The sequence below is a fragment of the Oncorhynchus masou genome, chromosome 29, assembly GCF_036934945.1.
Source record: "Oncorhynchus masou masou isolate Uvic2021 chromosome 29, UVic_Omas_1.1, whole genome shotgun sequence".
Classification (NCBI taxonomy): Eukaryota; Metazoa; Chordata; class Actinopteri; order Salmoniformes; family Salmonidae; genus Oncorhynchus; species Oncorhynchus masou.
Genome location: NC_088240.1, coordinates 46,801,157 through 46,821,372, shown reverse-complemented (window position 1 = coordinate 46,821,372; position 20,216 = coordinate 46,801,157). Strand labels below are relative to the sequence as shown.

General features: G+C 40.9%; 1 protein-coding gene across 1 annotated transcript in view; it reads left to right on the top strand.

The window, feature by feature from the left end:
• Positions 1 to 20,216, top strand: part of dnah7 (dynein, axonemal, heavy chain 7) — a 213,750-nt gene that overhangs the window by 133,995 nt on the left and 59,539 nt on the right. The window contains exons 50-53 of the mRNA XM_064945130.1: positions 430 to 584; positions 2,644 to 2,834; positions 12,404 to 12,537; positions 12,929 to 13,264. Coding sequence (XP_064801202.1) covers positions 430 to 584; positions 2,644 to 2,834; positions 12,404 to 12,537; positions 12,929 to 13,264 — 816 coding nt within the window. The remainder of the gene's footprint in view (positions 1 to 429; positions 585 to 2,643; positions 2,835 to 12,403; positions 12,538 to 12,928; positions 13,265 to 20,216) is intronic.

Sequence of the window (20,216 nt, the reverse complement as noted above, 5' to 3'; positions counted from 1 at the left end):
TTATAGTTTGTTAACAAGAAATTTGTGGAGTGGTTGGAAAATTTGTTTTAATGACTTCAACCTAAGTGTATGTAAACTTCTGACTTCAACTGTAAATGTTGTGATCTGTTTCAACCTTGTCTTTGTGTTTAAACATTTTAGTATCGAACTACTGTTATATATTTTTCTGGCTTATTGTCCCTCATCTGTCCCAACATCTGTTTTGAACCATCCCAGGCATAATTTTTATCGTCCCCAGAATGACGGGACAGCCCTGGCCAGCCCTGTGTGTGTGCCTGCCGTGTGTGTCATGTATCAATTGTGCCTTACTGTTCTCTTTGTGTGTGTGTGTGTGTGTGTGTGTGTGTGTGTGTGTGTGTGTGTGTGTGTGTGTGTGTGTGTGTGTGTGTGTGTGTGTGTGTGTGTGTGTGTGTGTGTGTGTGTGTGCAGCAATGCCCGAAGGTGGCCCCTGATGATCGACCCCCAGGGCCAGGCAAACAAGTGGGTAAAGAACATGGAGAAGGCCAACTGTCTGCACATTATCAAACTGAGCGACGGAGACTTTGTGCGCACCCTGGAGAACTGCATCCAGTTTGGCACACCAGGTGAACTCCCATAGCCTAGAATCCAAACTATATTGTGAAGTGGAACTATGGTTAAACTGAACACATGAGTTTGGATGCCAGACTAAAACTACTAGCCTCTGGTTGGTGCAGTACTCCTGGTCACCTGAAGGGGTCTCCCTTCACCACAATAACAGATACTGATGTAAATCTGTATTCAGGATCAGAGAACACAGAAATGTGATGTCAAATCAAATAAAATCAAATATATTTGTCACATACACATGGTTAGCAGATGTTAATGCGAGTGTAGCGAAATGCTTGTGCTTCTAGTTCCGACAATGCAGTAATAACCAACGATTAATCTATTCTATTCTTCTATTCTTAAGGGCGAGAGTTTTAATGATACTTACAGTTTTAGATACATTTACATCTACACCCCCAGGACCCTTGGGATGGAATAAACACAGTCTACTGCATAGAAATAGATTACATTTATATGCGCTACTGTACATAACAAATTAGATGTGTGTTCAACTAACTGTGTTGGTTGAACCCTTGGTTAAATCCATGTCTCTTTGCGGGAAGAGGGAAGCTGACTATCATCTTTGTGGGTAGATGGACGCAATCTTTATTAGACTAACATGTTTGGTTGGTTGTTTGTGTTGTTCTCTCTAAGAGGTCCGGACCTTGAGTTTTAGCCCTGGGGTGGATTTGCATTGCCTCAATTTCCACCGCCATCGTATAGACTTGACTGTTGTTGTGCCCTCAGTATTTATTAGTTTTACAAAACTGCGTAGAAAATGTAGCCCTTGCAACGAAGAACCATATGTGCTTTAAAAAAAAAGCTAATATTCTTAAATATTGTTTTTTAAATTGGGGTGGATGTGTATACCACATCAAATGTCATTTTTCCTTGTACTTTTTATAATGATTCATGTGGTTTTTCATCTGTTTGATTCAATTGTTCACAATAACAAACAAACAAGCTTTTACCAATCCAGTAGCTCTTGTAGCGGCATAGGCTGTGAGAGCGATACAAAGCATAAATATAAAAACAAAGCCAAACTCGGGTTATCTGTCAGGTCAATATGTACTTGTAGACAACAGGAACAGCATTTACAAGTGCTGTGTCCTTGTATTTGGTATTGATATTTTTGGTATTTTATTTGGATCCCCATTAGCTGTTGCAAAAGCAGCAGCTACTCTTCCTGGGGTCCACACAAAACATGAAACATGACATAATACAGAACTTTAATAGACAATAATGGCTCGAGGACAAAACTACATCAATTTAAAAAACACACGTAGCCTACATATCAATTCAAAGGGTACAAATAGGACAAATAGTCTATAGAGAAACAGAACTGTGTTATGTTCGCCTCCTCTTTGCTCCCCCGGTATATTGCTTTTTATATATGTATTTCACTGTAAATGCCCATTGTATATCTCTCTATTCAACTCATTATTATGAGAAAATGCATTTAGTCTCTTAATCACATCCACAATAGCCTATCCAAAGGCAAAGTGCAGAAAACAAATAGGCATCCCCAGTGGAATGATGAAGACATAGGAACAAATGTTTCTGTTTGACATAACTAATGACTAGTAATTGTCTGCTAGGAAGCGTAGTACCATGGTTCTTGAGGGTCCTATAATGGAGTGTCGCAGAGCTAACCAGAGGATGTTGGAAGGGGGGTCAAAGTTGTCTATTCTGATTATGTTATTTCAGGGGTATCAGCTCAAAGCAGATGAATCTTTTTTTTTTGTGAATTTTACCCCCTTTTCTCCCCAATTTTGTGGTACCCAATTGTTTTAGTAGCCGCACTGCTCTTGACTCTTGAAGGAACTTTGAATTTGCACTGTATCAAGACATGCTCACCGGGTAATCTCTGGTTGTGAAGTGAGCTGTACCATAGAGTGGTCTATAATTTGCCAAGTGTGGTCTAACCTGGAAATAAACCGTTTTACAACTAAAAGTTGCAAACACAACACTCTTCCCAGAGGGTAAAATTGGTATGTTTTTACATATTTTGTTCTAATCAGTTTTGCACTCATTTATCTGCTCAGTATTTTTTAACAAAGCACTGTTGTTTCTCAGTGCTCCTGGAGAACATTGGTGAGGAGCTGGATGCCATTCTGGAGCCCCTGCTGCTGAAGCAGACCTTCAAGCAGGGCGGTGCCATCTGCATCCGCCTGGGAGACTCCACTATCGAGTATGCCCCGGACTTCCGTTTCTACATCACCACCAAGCTCCGCAACCCCCACTACCTGCCCGAAACTTCTGTTAAGGTTAGACTACCACACACATACGCGCAACACACACAGGACACACACACAAAGAGGAGGGAGGAACATATGCACACTCACACACATGCAAACACACACACACACAAACTGATTTGTAACATGCCTCCGTTATACTTTATTGTTGAAGTTGGATGCATTGCAAAATAATGCTTAATTACAGATGCTGTCAAATATACAGTATTGGCACCCTAGCACAATTCAATATTTCTTATAAAATAAGTTAATATAATAAAAAATGTTTGGTGTTCACACGTATTTGTTTGATTTTCAACTGCACAGGACCCCCAAAAAAACATTAAAACTGAAATGTATATGTTTTCATTCAACAATTTTTTAAAAGAGGAAACAGATCATTCTGCTCTCCATTGTAAAATGCAACTGTATTTGATAATATTTGTAATTAGGATAATTCATCCCTTTTTTAATACAATGAAATACAACCCAACAGTTTTGTGAATAAGTAACAGCCGTAGATGACAACTCTGTTTATAATTTATGATCACTGTACTGGATTTGAGCAATTACACAAAAGTATGTACACACATGGCTAAGAACCAGTTTAGGCCATTGCGTTTGAAGGAAACTAGCATTCGAGCTTCATAGGGGTTGAACATGCAAGGCTTCATTTCAAAGTGAGGCCTCGCTAACACTTCTACCTCCTTAGAACGACGACACCTTTTGCAGCACAAGACTTCTGCATAGACTCTGTTCTTCCCCATGTGTGACTTTACAGTATGTGTGTTCCTATCCATAGCCGAGCAGCACATGTGCCTGAGGCAGGTGTAAGTTTCTTCTAATGAGCCTTTACTGCTCATTCACGCTTCCCGGAGCTCACTGGCATGCAGATGCACAATCTTTTTCTGTCTGTGCTAAGTGAAGTGGAAATGATACAATGCAGAATTATAGGGGAGTCTGGCTATACCTTTCTCCTCCCCATGTAGCCTTTAGAAACTGTATCTGCTCCATACAAAATGGCTGAGCATCGTCGTAGCATTGGAGCATAGTCTATGATTATAATAGGCCTCTTATTTTAAAATGAAAATTGTAACATTCAGACTTTGAAATGATGTTCTACACATCAAATATGGTACTGCTCTTAGATCAAAACGGTGCACCAGATCCACTCTACTTAATAATTGCAGTGCTTTTCAGACAGAGTTTCAGACAGCTGCTGCGAAAGTATGATATCTCTCTCAAAGAGGGAAGGGAGTGAAGATTACAGCGAGTTACGCACTGCAGTTTCAGGGTCACAGCACTTGAGCAAAGATGCATTTACCCCCCAAAACACATCAGCCAATCACTCAATATTGTCCCATTTAACAAAGCAACACCAATACAAGCAAGTGAGTGTGTGTGTCCTCAGGCAGGCCCCCAGAAAAAGCAATTTTCAGAAAATGCACATATAAAGTGAATTGCATTAGGGAGAAAAAAAGGCATTACCAAGGTTCGCATTTCAAGCATCTATTTGCAGGGCCACCCGCCTGTTTTTTATAGGCCCCCATTAAATAGATTCAGCTCGTTTTTTACGAGCACACTTTTTCCTGACAGCCTACAGTACACTCTCATGATAGGCTCTCATTCTTCCCATCAAGCCATATCTGAAGCACAATACCTCCAATCGGAGCAGGCCCAGCTCCGGCGCCTGAACTGATCAGTTCGATGGGCCTTTGTTTTCCATAAGCAGGCACGTTTTTTCACGGGAAGTCCACATGTGTGTACGCGCTTGCGTGGCATAGGCAGCTTGTGAGTTTCAAGTTGGGGAAGCATTCAATTTATCCTACCATTACTACCAATCTGCTTGCCAGTTTCATTTCAATAATAGCATTTTAGTTTCTCAAAATCATTGTCAAATGGTTAATCATAGGCCTCCCGGGTCGCGCAGTGGTTAAGGGTGCTGTACTGCAGCGCCAGCTGTGCCATCAGATACCCTGGGTTCGCGCCCAGGCTCTGTCGTAACCGCCCGCGACCGGGAGGTCCGTGGGGCGACGCACAATTGGCCTAGCGTCGTCCGGGTTAGGGCCGGCTTGGCCGGTAGGGATGTCCTTGTCTCATTGCGCACCAGCGACTCCTGTGGCGGACCGGGCTCAGTGCGCGCTAACCAAGGTTGCCAGGTGCACGGTGTTTCCTCCGACACATTGGTGCGGCTGGCTTCCGGGTTGGATGGGTGCTGTGTTAAGAAGCAGTGCGGCTTGGTTGGGTTGTGTATTGGAGGACGCTTCGTCTCTCCCGAGCCCGTACGGGAGTTGTAGCGATGAGACAAGATAGTAGCTACTAAAACAATTGGGTACCACAAAATTGGGGAGAAAAGGGGGTAAAATTCACAAAAAAAAGATTCATCATAAGAATCGGAAGTAAAACGATACAATGCTAAAAGTAAAAATGCAACTATGGTGAGAGCACTGGCCTCTGCCATTTGGACACATTGATACACGATTATCCATTGGCAGCTAAAGAAACGAGCGCATAGAACCCAGTGATAGCCTACAGGCAAATGCAGGAGTAACGCTATAACTTAATCATCAACTAAGTAAAATACATAGGCCTACAGCCGACAAGTAAAAACAGTAGAAAATATTTCACAATCATCTCTCTACTCCGCCTGTCTGCCTCCCTTTCTTTCTGTCTTGACTTGAGCTATTGCTAGTGAAGCACAACATTGTATCAAATCATCAACTGTTCCGGCCTGAAGCTGTAACCAGCAAACTTGCAACATTGTTTCAAATAGCCTATTCACGAGCCAGGGACAAACAGCAGTTTTTTATGATGTTTTCACTGGATATAGGGAATCATCAGATCATGATGTTTTGCTCTTTCACACCAAGGCTTGATAAAGAAGAAGTTGGCACCGAAGAACATGGCTGACGTTTTACATTCTCCATACCAACTGTGCTATTTTGTTAATTTTTTTGCATTTTGTGTAACTTATTTTTTCACTTATTGTGTACATCTCTTCTGACCAAAAATAACTTCTGGATATCAGAACAGTGATTACTCACTGCGGACTGAAATAAACCTTTTCCTTTAATGAGTCCAACAAGAATGATATCCTGCTTTCACTGGACCAGGCCCAGATCCACGCCTTTTGTGTGAAGAAAAGATGCAGGAAAAGGGGCCACAGATCAGGCTGCCTTCTGAGAATCCGTAGGCGAGTGAGTAAACTCCCACTGCTGTCTATTATTTTTGCTAACGTGCAATCATTGGAAAATGAAATTGATGACCTACAATTAAGATTGTTCTACCAACGGGACCTCAAAAACTGTAGCATCTTATGTTTCACCGAGACGTGGCTGAACAACGATGCGGACAATGTAGAGCTAGCGGGGTTTTCCGTGCACTGGCGGAACAGAAAAGCTACCGCAAGTTAAGACAAGGGGTGTGTGTATATTTGTCAGTAACAGCTGGTGCGCGATGTCTGATATTAAAGAAGTCTCAAGGTATTGCTCGTCTGAGTTAGAGTACCTTATGATAAGCTGTAGACCACGCTACCAAGAGTTCTCATCTATATTATTTGTAGCCGTCTATTTACCACCACAGAACGAAGCTGGCACTAAGACCACTCTCAACAAACTCTATAAGGCCATAAGCAAAGAAGAAAATGCTCACCCAGAAGTGGTGCTCCTAGTCCCGGGGACATTAATGCAGGCAAACTTAAATCATTTTTACCACATATCTACCAGCATGTCACATGTGCAACCAGAGAAAAATAAATCCTAGACCACCTTTTGCTCCACACACAGAGATGCATACAAAGCTCTCTCCTGCCCTCTATTTGGCAAATCTGACCATAATTATATCCTCCTTATTCCTGCTTACAAGCAGCAAACTAAAGCAGGAAGTACCAGTGACTCGCTCAATATGGAAGTGGTCAGATGACGCAGATGACACCACCTCAGTCATCAGCTTCATCAATAAGTGCATCAACGACGTCGTCCCCACAGTGACTGTACGTACATATCCCAACCAGAAGCCATGGATTACAGTCAACATCCGTATCGAGCTAAAGGCAAGAGCGATGAAACGGCTTACAGGGAGGAGGTCAGAGAACTGGCAGTGTGGTGCCAGGACAACAACCTGTCCCTCAACGTGAGCAAGGCAAAGGAGCTGATAGTGGACTACAGGAAAAGGCAGGCCGAATATGCCCCCATTAACATCGAAGGGGCTGTAGTAGAGCAGGTCGAGAGTTTCAAGTTCCTTGGTGTCCACATTACCAACAAACTATCATGGTCCAAACATACCAAGACAGTCGTGAAGGATGCACAACAACACTTTTCCCCCTCAGGAGACTGAAAAGATTTGACATGGGTCCCCTGATCCTCAAAAGGTTCTACAGCTGCACCATGGAGAGCATCCTGACGGGTTGCATCACCCCCTATGGCAACTGCTCAGCATCTGACCGTAAGGCGCTACAGAGTGTTGTGTGTGTACGGCCCAGTACATCACTGGGGCCAAGCTTCCTGCCATCAAGGACCTATACAATAGGCAGTGTCAGAGGAAAGCCCATAAAATTGTCAGACTCCAGTCACCCAAGTTATAGACGGTTTTCTCTGCTACTGGAAGGCAAGCGGTACCGGAGCGCCAAGTCTAGGATCAAAAGGCTCCTCAACAGCTTCTACCCCTTAGCCATAAGACTTCTAAACAATTAATAAAATCGCCACTGGACAATTTACATTGAACCTCCCTCCCTTTTGTACACTGCTGCAACTCGCTTTTTATTATCTCTGCATAGTCACTTCACCTCTAGCGCCTCGCTTTGCGTTCTAAGGAAACTATGCAGTTTTTGTTTTTATTTCTTACACTGTTACCCCAGGAAATATTAACTCTTATTACATACAACCGGGAAGAACTGTTGGATTTAATAGCAACGTCAATATTACGACCAGGAATATGATTTTCCCGAAGCGGATCCTCTGTTTGGACTCAGTAGGCCACCCAAAACACCGGAGCCGCAGAAGGGGCAGACGCAGCGGTCTTCTGGTCAGGGTACGTAGCGGGCACATCGCTCACTTTTCCCGAGTATACTCCTCGCCTATGTCCAGTCTCTTGACAACAAGGTAGACAAAATTCGAGCAAGGGTTGCCTTCCAGAGATACATCAGAGATTGTAACATGCTGTTGTTCATGAGTTGTTTCGATGTTGGAAAGACCTTTCAAATTCTGAGGAACTAACATTCCCAATGGCTGTTAAAAAAAACAGACGTTTTTGACTTACTGTGTGAGGTGAAGATAAAATGACTGAGAAGCTCAGCTTATTAGTGGTGGACATTGTGAGTTATGACCATCAGAATTCGAACATTGCCAAATGAGCACTTTCCTACTTTTTCACGCAGAAGACCAGGTAGGTCTACTGCTGTGCTCCCTCAACATTATTAGGAAAGAGAAACCAGACACATGCTCATTGCTCTCATGGAGTACTCCAAACAAAAGACAATGAAAAAATGTCATAAACTCGTAATGGTTATGAAATGAACCAAAACTTGTTTCTCGCAAGTGTGGCATGTTGTGATCTCCGCAAACAATGTTTCCAGTCCGAGAATGGTAAATCACTGTAATTAACCTTTCTGGCGCAGGCGTTCCGCGAGCGACCCACCTCAACAACATCCGGTGAAATTGCAGAGCGCCAAATTCAAAATACAGAAATAGTCATAATGAACTATTCATAAAAAATACAAGTGTTATACATTAGCTTAAAGATTAACTTCTTATTAATCCAGCCACTTTGTCAGATTTCAAAAAGGCTTTACTGCGATAGCATACCATGCCATTATCTGAGGACAGCGTTCCGCTTACAAAATCATAGAAACATTTTACAACAAAGTAAAGGAATTACAAAAGTTAGAAATAGTGATAAAAATAATCACTTTCCTTTGAAGATCTTCATATGGTTACAGTCACAAGAGTCCCAGCTACACAATACATGTTTGTTTTGTTTGATAAAGTCCCTCTTTATATCCCCAAAACTCTGTTTTGTTGGCGCGTTTTGTTCAGTAATCCACTGGCTCCAAGGCGGTCAATTCATGCAGTAGAATATATCCTAATAAAGTATAGTTCGCCGAAACATGTCAAACGATGTTTATAATGAATAATTCCTCAGGTTGTCAATTGTCTAACTAATCGACTATTTAAACCGGACAATAGCGTATTCAATAGAAAGGAAAAACAACGAAAGACGTGCATTCTGTCATGCGTGCATACCAGCTCTGCGTTCTTCCTCAGTCCACTGAGAGAAAGGCCTCATTCTTCTTCCTTTTTCAGAAAACAAGCCTGATGTCTAAAGACTGTTGACAGTCTTTAGATGCTATAGATGCTCTATAGGCATTCAATTGAAAATACCCACATCAAAAAAATCCTACTTCCTGGATGGATTTTCCTCAGGTTTTTGCCTGCCATATCAGTTTTGTTATACTCACAGACATAATTTAACTGTTTCGAAAACTTTAGAGTGTTTCCTATCCAAATCTACCAATTATATGCATATCCTAGCTTCTGGGCCTGAGTAACAGGCAGTTTACTTTGGGCATGCTTCTCATCTAGATGTCGAAATACTGCCCCCAAGCCATAAGACGTTTTAATACATGCATTAACAGAAATTAATGTAACCAAATGACGGGGGATTAACAGTATATGTACTAGGCTTACTGGTGACCTAGGTAATGGAGAATTGATTAAAAAAATAAACAACCAAAGGGCAAACAATTCACACAATTAAACAATGAATACACAATAATTAGGCCTGCCTACTTGGTTGGATAATAATCGCAGTTGAAAAAAAAAATCATCATAAACTCATTTAGGCCTACTGGAACATGACAGCCAGTCAAAGGTAGGCTACCTCTTTTTGAACTACTTCATTGATTTATTGAAATGACCTTAGCATTTCTGTTGTTAATACTGCGACCACAATACAGTAGCCTAGTAGTTGAAAATTGGCTGTGGTGCTGAAATGTGGAGATGAGGGCGCTCAAGTCTATTAGAAGTGGTGCCCGGCCCAACAATCAGGAGAATGGCACATTTGATTTCCATGTCTAGCTATTCATTATAGTATCTAGACAAGTGAGTGCTTTGTTAACTTTATTAGAAATAGCTTACATTTTGAGAGTTTGAAAATGTGCACAGGAGATCAAGGACAAGATCCTGGAGGTGCTGCCTTCATCAGAGGGCAACATCTTCCTGTGGGCTGCCAACTCCTCTCTCTCGCTCTCTCGCTCTCTCTCTCTCTCTCTGCCTTGTTAGTGCACTGTACTGCCCCTCCAATAATTGCTTGAATAATTGGCTAGCTAGTCCAAGGAGTTTTCTAGGCACAGACCATGGCATGTTTTCTAAAATGAGACCATGGCAGCTAGCATTTGGGAAGTATCCAGACCTCTTGACTTTTTCCACATTTTGCTACATTACGGCCTTATTCTAAAATGAAGAAGTTTGGAACCACCAAGACTCTTCCTAGAGCTCCCCCCAGTCAAACTGAGCAATCAGGGGAGAAGGGCCTTGGTCAGGGAGGTGACCAGGAACCTGATGGTCATTCTGACAGGGCTCTAGAGTTGGGAGAACTTTCCAGAAGGACAACCATCTATGCAGCACTCCACCAATCAGGCCTTTTATGGTAGAGTGGCCAGACGGAAACCACTCTTCAGTAAAAGGTACAAGATTCTCTGGTTTGATGAAACAAAGATTGGACACTTTGGCCTGAATGCCAAGCGTCAGTCTGGTGAAACCTGGCACCATCCCTACAGTGAAGCATAGTGGTGGCAGCATCATGCTGTGGGGATATTTTTCAGCGGCAGAGACTGGGAGACTAATCAGGATCGAGGCAAAGATGAACAGAGACATGGACAGAGAGATCCTTGATGAAAACCTGCTCCAGAGCACTCAGGACCTCAGACTGGGAGAAGTTTCACCTTCCGACAGGACAATGACCCTAACCACGCAGACCGAACAATGCAGGAGTGGCTTCGGGACAAGTCTCTGAATGACCTTGAGTGGACCAGCCAGAAACCAGACTTGAACCCAATCGAACATCTCTGGAGAGACCTGAAAATAGCTGTGCAGCAACGCTCCCCATCCAACCTGACAGACCTTGAGAGGATCTGCAGAGAAGAATGGCATAAACTCGTCAAATACAGGTGTGCCAAGCTTGTAGCATCATACCCAAGAAGTCTTGAGGCTGTAATCATTGCCAAGGGTTCTTCAACAAAGTACTGAGTAAATGGTCTGAATACTTATGATACTTGTGGTAAATGTGATATCTGTTTTTTATTTTCTATAAATTAGCAAACATTAAAAATAAAAAACATTTTGTTTTGTCATTATGGGGTATTGTGTGTAGATTAATGAGGGACAAAAACAACAGTTTAATACATTTTAGAATAAGACTGTAACGGTAACAAAATGTGGAAAAAGTCAAGGGGTCTGAATACTTTCCGAATGCACTGTACGTTCCCAGTCAGTAGTCTTTTGGATGTATGGGTAGGCTACTCACCGTGGATAGGCATTGAGTTGGACAGATAACAGTTTTTTTATTGAATGAATATCCCCTGATCAATCCATCCCTATGTTTTTTTATTTTTTGTTGTAGAATTACTGTGTTATTATTATGATTTTCCAGCTGTTGTGAACGGCACATTTCAGTGATGAATAGGCTTTGCAAATCACCTTGTCACCTCTTCATCTCTATTGACATGGACTGTGGATCTGTAAATGATTTATCCAAAACATTGTAACATCTAATTTGTGTGCTGGTATATTGTGTCAGAATTTTTTAAATAAAAATTGTGTCAGAACATTTTGTTGCAAAATAATTTCATAGGATAGCTACGTGACATGATGTCTCTTCAAATGCACATAAAAAGTAGTTTTAGGGGTGAAATTAGATTATTATTGGTTGTGAATAGGCTGCTGGGTGGTTGTTGAGTTGTTTTGTAACAGTTGTTTGCCCTGCTAAAATGTTTCATATACACCTTTTAAGCCAGGCCAAAGGAACTGCAGGGAGCACAGATTTGAAAATGATTTGAAAATGGCAGCTCCGGGATTTATACAGGCTTTGAGAGTCTTTACCACCAGCTGAGCAGGCCTTAGCATTAATATAAATTTAATTAGATGCCTGGAGAAGTGCACTCATTTATTAGAGTGGGGAGTAGATACCAGATATAGGCTTTTAACCTCTAGGATAGTAGGCCCTAAGGACTGGATCTGTGGGTTGAGATGTGCTCACTTCTCTCACTTGTGATAGAGGAAAAAGGCTATTGCTGTAGCTTTTAAAAAAGGCTATTACAGTAGCTTATTAAGGTAAAAGTTACCACTGTGGGATTGGATAGTAGTGAAGTGCGAACCATTAAATGAGCACACCTAAAGGAGATATTTTTTTTCTCTCTCACTCTCATGTTATCAGACGCTCTTATCCACATGAGCAATTAGGGTTGTTCACCTTGTCAGCTCGGGGATTCGAACCAGCGGCCTCTTAACTGTTAGGCTAACTGCCACCTCACACACTACTGTAAACTCTATAGTGGATGTTTGTCATTTGTGAAGGTTGATGTATTGTGTTTGTTTGCACTGTAGGTGACCCTGCTGAACTTTATGATCACCCCCGAGGGCATGCAGGACCAGCTGCTGGGCATCGTGGTGGCCAGGGAGAGGCCTGACCTGGAGGAGGAGAAACAGGCCCTCATATTGCAGGGGGCCGAGAACAAGAGGTAATGGCTTAGTGCAGGGTTGTCAAGCTTATTCCATGGAGGGCCTAGTGTCTGTTGGTTTTGAGTTTTTTCTTTCAATTAAGACCTAGACAACCAGGTGAGGGGAGTTCCTTACTAACCTGTGTCTTAGAGAGAGAGAGAGAGAGCACATGTAAAGATTTGTTTTTGTTTGATAGAAATCTGCATTGCCAAAAGTTAATGTCATAGGCTACGTCACATGATCACCAGAGACGTTTAATTTAAGCAATACCAATAAATAAATGAATTTAAAAAAGGAAATCATGATCAACAAATGGTGGATTTCCAATCATTCAGTCTGTTCAAACAAAGGAACAGGTAGCACAGTAGACTCTGGTACTAATCACATTACCTTTTCACCCCCTCCCCCCAGGCAGCTGCAGGAGATCGAGGACAAGATCCTGGAGGTGCTGTCCTCTTCAGAGGGCAACATCCTGGAGGATGAGACGGCCGTCAAGATCCTCTCCTCGTCTAAGGTTCTGGCCAACGAGATCTCGGAGAAGCAGGCCATCGCCGAGGTGACGGAGGTGAAGATCGACGAGACACGCATGGGTTACACTCCCATTGCTGTGCACTCTGCCATCCTCTTCTTCTCCATCGCAGACTTGGCCAACATCGAGCCCATGTACCAGTACTCGCTCACCTGGTTCATCAACCTCTTCATCGCTTCCATCGACAACTCGGACAAGAGTGACATCCTGGACCAGAGGTAGCTAGCTAATTAGCAAATTGTGATAAAAATATTTTTGGCAGAATACAAATATTGCAGATAGTGTGTTTTTGATTTCTACACATTTTTAGCGTGTCATGTGGATGCTGAAAGTTAGTAAGCGGAAGTGTTCCATTGAAGTCAATTGACATTTTTAACATTGTCTAGCATAGGACAAATAAGCTTGAATGTCAGTGCATTCATATACCCTGCATAAATATGGCCCAAAGAGTGGTGAAAAAGGAAATAAAAAGTAGATAAACTACTCATTCAAGTGAGTGAGCTCCCCACCCCTTCCTATCCTTACGGTAAATAATTGGTTGTCTGTTGTCACAGACAAAGACATTGCTGGTTACATAGCTGTAGCTTATTGACACATTACTGTCCGGCCTGGCAGTTTGTTTGTCTGACAGCCTTTAAAAGTTGTGAATACTGCTTCCTCCTTTAACCTAAGTGTATACACTGAATCCAAAATGGACGCCTAATGCATTGACAGACACATCAAAACACACTAGCTCAAAGCAGACTGCAGAACAGGCTACAGTCCTAGAGTCTTGGCAGCTCTAATCAACAAGTATGTTTGATTTAATGCAGTGGCATCACTGAGATTTAATGGCCACTTCATAAGATAAATACAGTAGGGGGGAGGGGGTTCCATCATAACCCACTAAATATATTCTCTGCATAATGAGTAGAAGTGATGGCAGATGAGAATAACTGTCAATGGAGCATGTAGCCTAACTAATAAATGACTTGTTGCATGTCTGCTGTCAGAGTTTGCACTCCATAATTTGCATGTGCAATGTTTTAGCTCTTGCCAAATGATGGGTTTTTGGTACTGTAGCCACTTTGAATGATTGACAAAGCATTGACAAGGCTATATCATTGGCTCCTGTTAAACCTATCGAATATGTTTTTTTTAGTAGGGACAGATACAAGTAGGCTACATTGACATATTGTAACGAACCGTCAGAAGTGTTGAACCATAGCAGACCTTTGCAGAACATAGTTGTATTTTGTAGTCTATTTTAAAATACCAACTTTTCAAATACTGGAGGTGAGTCAACTATTGGCAACGTTTTCCTTCGATATTCAAATACTGGTCTCAGAAAAACAAATAATATTTTAAAGTATTTGAATATATGCAAGTTATTTGAAAGCAAAACAAATATTTATCTGATGGCTGCCAAATATTTTATGAAGAACCAAAATACAGTTAGTTGAATCAGTCTAAATATATTATAAGCATATGGTTTGGAGGGCTCTTGAATATTAATATAGCCTAGCTAGAATTAAATACATGATGGATGTGAATAACCTCAACATTAGAGTAGACCACTTTTACAGCTTCAAAATTACTAACACATACATTTTCATTATGAGTGAGACATAAGGTAACACTTCACATGAAGTCCCTATACATATGTAGTAACTTTGCTTAATGCAATAGCAACGTTGTTGTTATATAGGACTTAGGAAATGGATTTAATTGCATAATAACAGAGTTATTACATTATTACAGTGGAATAAGGAACAGTGACTATTCCTTCTGTGTACAGTAGTTGCAAAATGCAATTACCAAAGTATTATGTAACAACATGCTAATAAAATGTTGCTCAAAATGTATATACAGTTTTATTACACATGCATAACAACAGTTTAATGTTGTGTTACTGAGAATGCTAACAGTAACAAAATATTGCTATTAGGAAACGAAATATCCCGAAACTGCCTTATTGAATCAACTACAACCATGGTAGGTGTAAAATCATGTTAACGTGTATTCTGAGTAAACTATCCCTTTAAAGATGGTATAGTGTTTGAAACAAGGGCACAGCCTTAGATGAACAAAGAGGTAGTAGTTTTTGCTATCTATCCAACTTGCTGATTGCAATGTTTGCAAATGGCTTTGAATTACTCTGCAGTATTTTCAGGCATCATACAATTAATTGCAGCTTTCGACCATTTCAGTGGCATGTTGGAAGAGTCATACAGTAGTTGAGCGTCACAACTTATTCAAACTTTCAAAATATAATTGGTTAATTGGTTTGAGTTGATTATGTTGACATAAATACATTTAGCATCCTAGGCCTCCAAGCATACAAGTGTCATGATGTTGGCCTGTTGGGGAGGTTTATGACCCTCATTAATACCTTTCCCCTTTTCTCTTTCTCTCCTCTATAGAGTTGAATTTTGTAAAGCCTTTGTAACATAGCGAGTCTGGTAACAAAGAAAGGTGGGAAACAGAACCATATTTCGGTAATCCAACCAGTTGAAAATACGTGTTGATGGGGCTTCAGCCCACAACGGTGGCGCAGGGAAAGCAAAAATATTCTTAAAAATATTTAACCTCCACACATTAACAAGTCCAATAGCTTAAATGAAAGATAAACACCTTGTTCATCTACCCAGCATGTCAGAATTTTAAAATGTTTTACAGCGAAAACATAGCACATATTTATGTTAAACCACCACTAGGGAAACATACAATATGTAGCCACATGGCTATGCAAATTAGCACAATCACAAACGCAGGATTAAAAGAAAAATAATTCACTAACCTTTTGAAAATCTTCATCAGATGACAGTAATAGCACATGTTACACAGTACATTTATGTTTTTTTCAATAATATGCAATTTATATCCATAAATCTCCATTTACATTGAGCCATGTTCAAGAAATGCAGCAGAAATGACCGGAGAAATTATAAATATCTCCAGCAGCTAACGCCAGATAACAGCAATAAACATCATAAACTTTGACTAAATATACATGTTCTACATATATTTAGAAAGATACACTTCTTCTTAATGCAAACGCTGTGTTACATTTATTTTTAACGTTACAGAATTCGTTCACTAATCTGAGACGGCGCTCAGCCATTAGTATTATTTCTCTACTATGTTGGATTCGACAAAAATACAATTTTATAACATAAATATTCCTTTACCTTTGATGGTCTTCGACAAGAATGCCGTGGAAGGAGTTATACTTACCTAATATAACGTTTGGTTGCAGTTGGTGTGTCTTTGTATTAGCAAAAGCTAACATCTTCAGGTGAATTACCCCAAAAGGACTTCTGATCACGAAAATTGCGCATCAAAACTTCAAATTTACATATTATATGTCGACTAAACCGGTCAAACTAAATGCAGAATCAAGCTTTAGGATGTTTTTAACGTACAAAACAATTGGCGATTAAATCAAACGTAACGAACTCACTTCAACCAGCTTGGAAAAAAACGTCCATTTTTCCAGAGCGTGCTCCTGAAAACTCGTGACACCTCAGTATTTGGCCCACCAAGCAGTCAAAGCTCGTGCTATTTTCTCCGTTGCACGTCTCACTGTAAGACGGGAGCGCGCTGAAGAGATAGAAACTGTTCCCAGAGCCATAGCTGGTTGGGAAGGGTGGGGGCGATGACGTCAAAGTTGGAGGAATTTTCTAAGGAGGGAGAGATAGTTTGGGAGAATATCTGCCCTGTGAGTTCTGCTTTACATACAGACATAATTCGAACGGTTTTAGAAGCTTTAGAGTGTTTTCTATTCAATAATAATTTTTATATGCATATATTAGCAATTTTTGACAGTTTTTTTTTGTTTACTTTGGGCACACCATTCATCCAAAAGGGGGCAGTATTTCCCATAGCCCTAACAGGTTTTAATGAATATGATTTCAGATCAGTTGTTGTCTGAGACATTACTACTAATGACAGGATGACATAAAGTGTATCTTAGAAAGTCGACACATTCTAGTTCAGATTCACATGGAATTGTTGTGCAATTTCAAATGTTTAAATATGAAACTATTTGAAAAGATGAAATGTAATTTTAGCTTCTTAAATGAGAGAATGGTTTGTCATAGAAAAACTGATCACTCAGAGGCCCCGCCCAAGTGAACAGACTTTGGTTGTAAACTATGGAACACGCCCTCCTTTCACCACTATATAAACCCGTTGATGAAAATTCTACTTTCTGTTCCGAGGATGTGAGGACGACGGTCCTACGTTAAAAGGGCTCAGATAATAACAACGAAATTAGCATCGTGTTCAATGTGAAGGTGACTATTGACATGCCGAAAGGATGAATTTCGACTAAACCAGCCAGAATATAGCACAAGCTTAAAAGTATTGCAACTTGGTATGAACTTTGAACTCTTACCTCCTTGCCGTTCGTTGAGTTAGCAGCAGCAGCTGTAAACGTGGGCTAGGAAAGAACGGACGACGTACCCAGTCTAACACACACAACGATACTACAATGTATCAAGTTTACCACCAGAGACATTCTTCAGAGGACAAGAGATCCCTACTGGGCAACCCGACCTTCCATCTACGACCAACTTATTAAAGCACAGCTCAGAGTAAATATTCCTTGCACTTTCCTTTTCCAAATGAGCGGTTATTTAGAATGCATAAGATACTGTATTTACAATAGCATAGCTGCCTACGGCCGGATGGAGACACAAAATATTTTTTGTTCCTCAGTCTTCACGCTCTTTCATTAAAAATCCTACCCTCTTTCTTTGTGTAACCAGCCATCATATCTGTTCTGTCCGCAAGGGACGTTTTCCTTTATGACATAATTTGTAATCAATGTATGGTCCATTCTGTGTAGATGTAATTCTGTCTGATTATTTAGGTATTTAGTAAATTAATAATTAAACCAAATGTTGATTTGCTGATTCAACATGTTCGCCAGGGTTCGTGAAGATAACCAAGAATTTACAACCTTCAGATGTGACTGAATAAACTGATGATTAAATATTGACTGCTACTGATGTAAAAGATTACTAGGTCTTTAAGAGTTAGATAACAGCTTGATAAACATTATTTCGTGGTGCCCCGACTTTGTAATTAATTAAATTTACCTGATTTAGCTTTATCAGGTAATATTAATTACAGAGAAATTATTTTATAGAATAGCATGTCATATCACTTAATCCGGCAAAGCCAAAGACACGACACAAGCTGCATACAAGCCGCTCTCTACATTTAAAAAAAGTCTAATAAATAAATGTAATATACACCATCATAATAAATCCATTATTTATTTTAGGAAGGTCTAAATAAACATGATACAGCATGAAGAAAACATATGTCAGAAGAACAGAATATGAATTGGTCAACTGTATGTTATCTGGTTATGCGCCATGCCATAGGCTGTAGGCTTGTTCATTTAGCTGTCAAGATATGCTAAGAAGTCCCGTGCCATTATTTTATATTATGAAGAATATAATTGTACTTAGCTCAATAAAACAGAAAGGATATTTTTCCCATTCCTGGAGCGAGTGTGAATATTGTCTATAATATCTAAAATTAGTTTTGATTTAGAATGGCCCATTATTCAATGGGCAGGAACAAGAGCAGGGGAAAAAAATACATGTCATATGCATGCACTCGAATAGCAAATGGATGCTCCTCACTTTCTCGCCAATCCATTTTTCAATGATGCCGGGTAGGCTACTTCGTTTTTTATAGCAGAGCATGTGCTTAATATGACCAGCTGAGAAATAAACTCAGCAAAAAAAGAAACATCCTCTCACTGCCAACTGCGTTTATTTTCAGCAAACTAAACATGTGTATGGACAAGACTCAACAACTGAGACTTAATCTGAACAAGTTCCACAGACATGTAACGAACAGGAATTGAATAATGTGTCCCTGAACAAAGTGGGGGGGGGGGGTGAAAATCAAAAGTAACAGTCAGTATCGGGTGTGGCCACCAGCTGCATTAAGTACTGCAGTGCATCTCCTCCTCATGATGTTACCCCACTCTTCCACCGGACATTTCTGGGGGGGATGGCCCTAGCCCTCACCCTCCGATCCAACACGTCCCAGACGTGCTCAATGGAATTGAGATCCGGGCTCTTCGCTGGCCAAGGCAGAACACTGACATTCCTGTCTTGCAGGAAATCACGCATAGAACGAGCAGTATGGCTGGTGGCATTGTCATGCTGGAGGGTCATGTCAGGATGAGCCTGCAGGAAGGCTACCACATGAGGGAGTTGGATGTCTTCCCTGTAACGCACAGCGTTGAGATTGTCTGCAATGACAACAAGCTAAGTCCGATGATGCAGTGACACACCGCTCCAGACCATGACGGACCCTCCACCTCCAAATCGTTCATGCTCCAGAGTACAGGCCTCTGTGTATCGCTCATTCCTTTGATGATAAACACAAATCCGATCATCACCCCTGGTGATACAAAACAGCAGGTGTTATGTTCGAATGTACCGATCCTGTGCAGGTGTTGTTACACGTAGTCTGCCACTGCGAGGACGATCAGCTGTCCATCCTGTCTCCCTGAAGTGCTATCTTACGCATCTCACAGTACGGACATTGCATTCCACATCTGCAGTCCTCATGCCTCCTTGCAGCATGCCTAATGCACGTATACGCAGGTGAGCAGGGACCCTGGGCATCTTTCTTTTAGTGTTTGTCAGAGTCAGTAGAAAGGCCTCTTTAATGTCCTAAGTTTTCATAACTATGACCTTGCCTATCGTCTGTAAGCTGTTAGTGTCTTAAGGACCGTTCCACAGGTGCATGTTCATTAATTGTTTATGGTTCATTGAACAAGCAATGTAAAGAGTATTTAAACCCTTTACAATGAAGATCTGTGAATTTATTTGTATTTTTACGAATTATCTTTGACAGGGTCCTGAAAAAGGGACTTTTCTTTTTTTGCTGAGTTTACAAATAAGAACTCCAGGCATCAACCACTGTCTGAGGAGCATGCTCTCGCTGCATGACAGGTGATATTCCGGCCAAACTCTGTATGCCATGGGCTCTACAACCCTGTTCCTGTAGCTACCCAGTGTTTTTTTTGGAAACCAAGTGAAATCTTTTTGGGAACATCGATAGTAACACATTTTCGCAACGAAACATACAGTGCCTTTGGAAAGTATTCCGACCCCTTGACTTTTTCCACAATTTGTTAAGTTATAGCCTTATTCT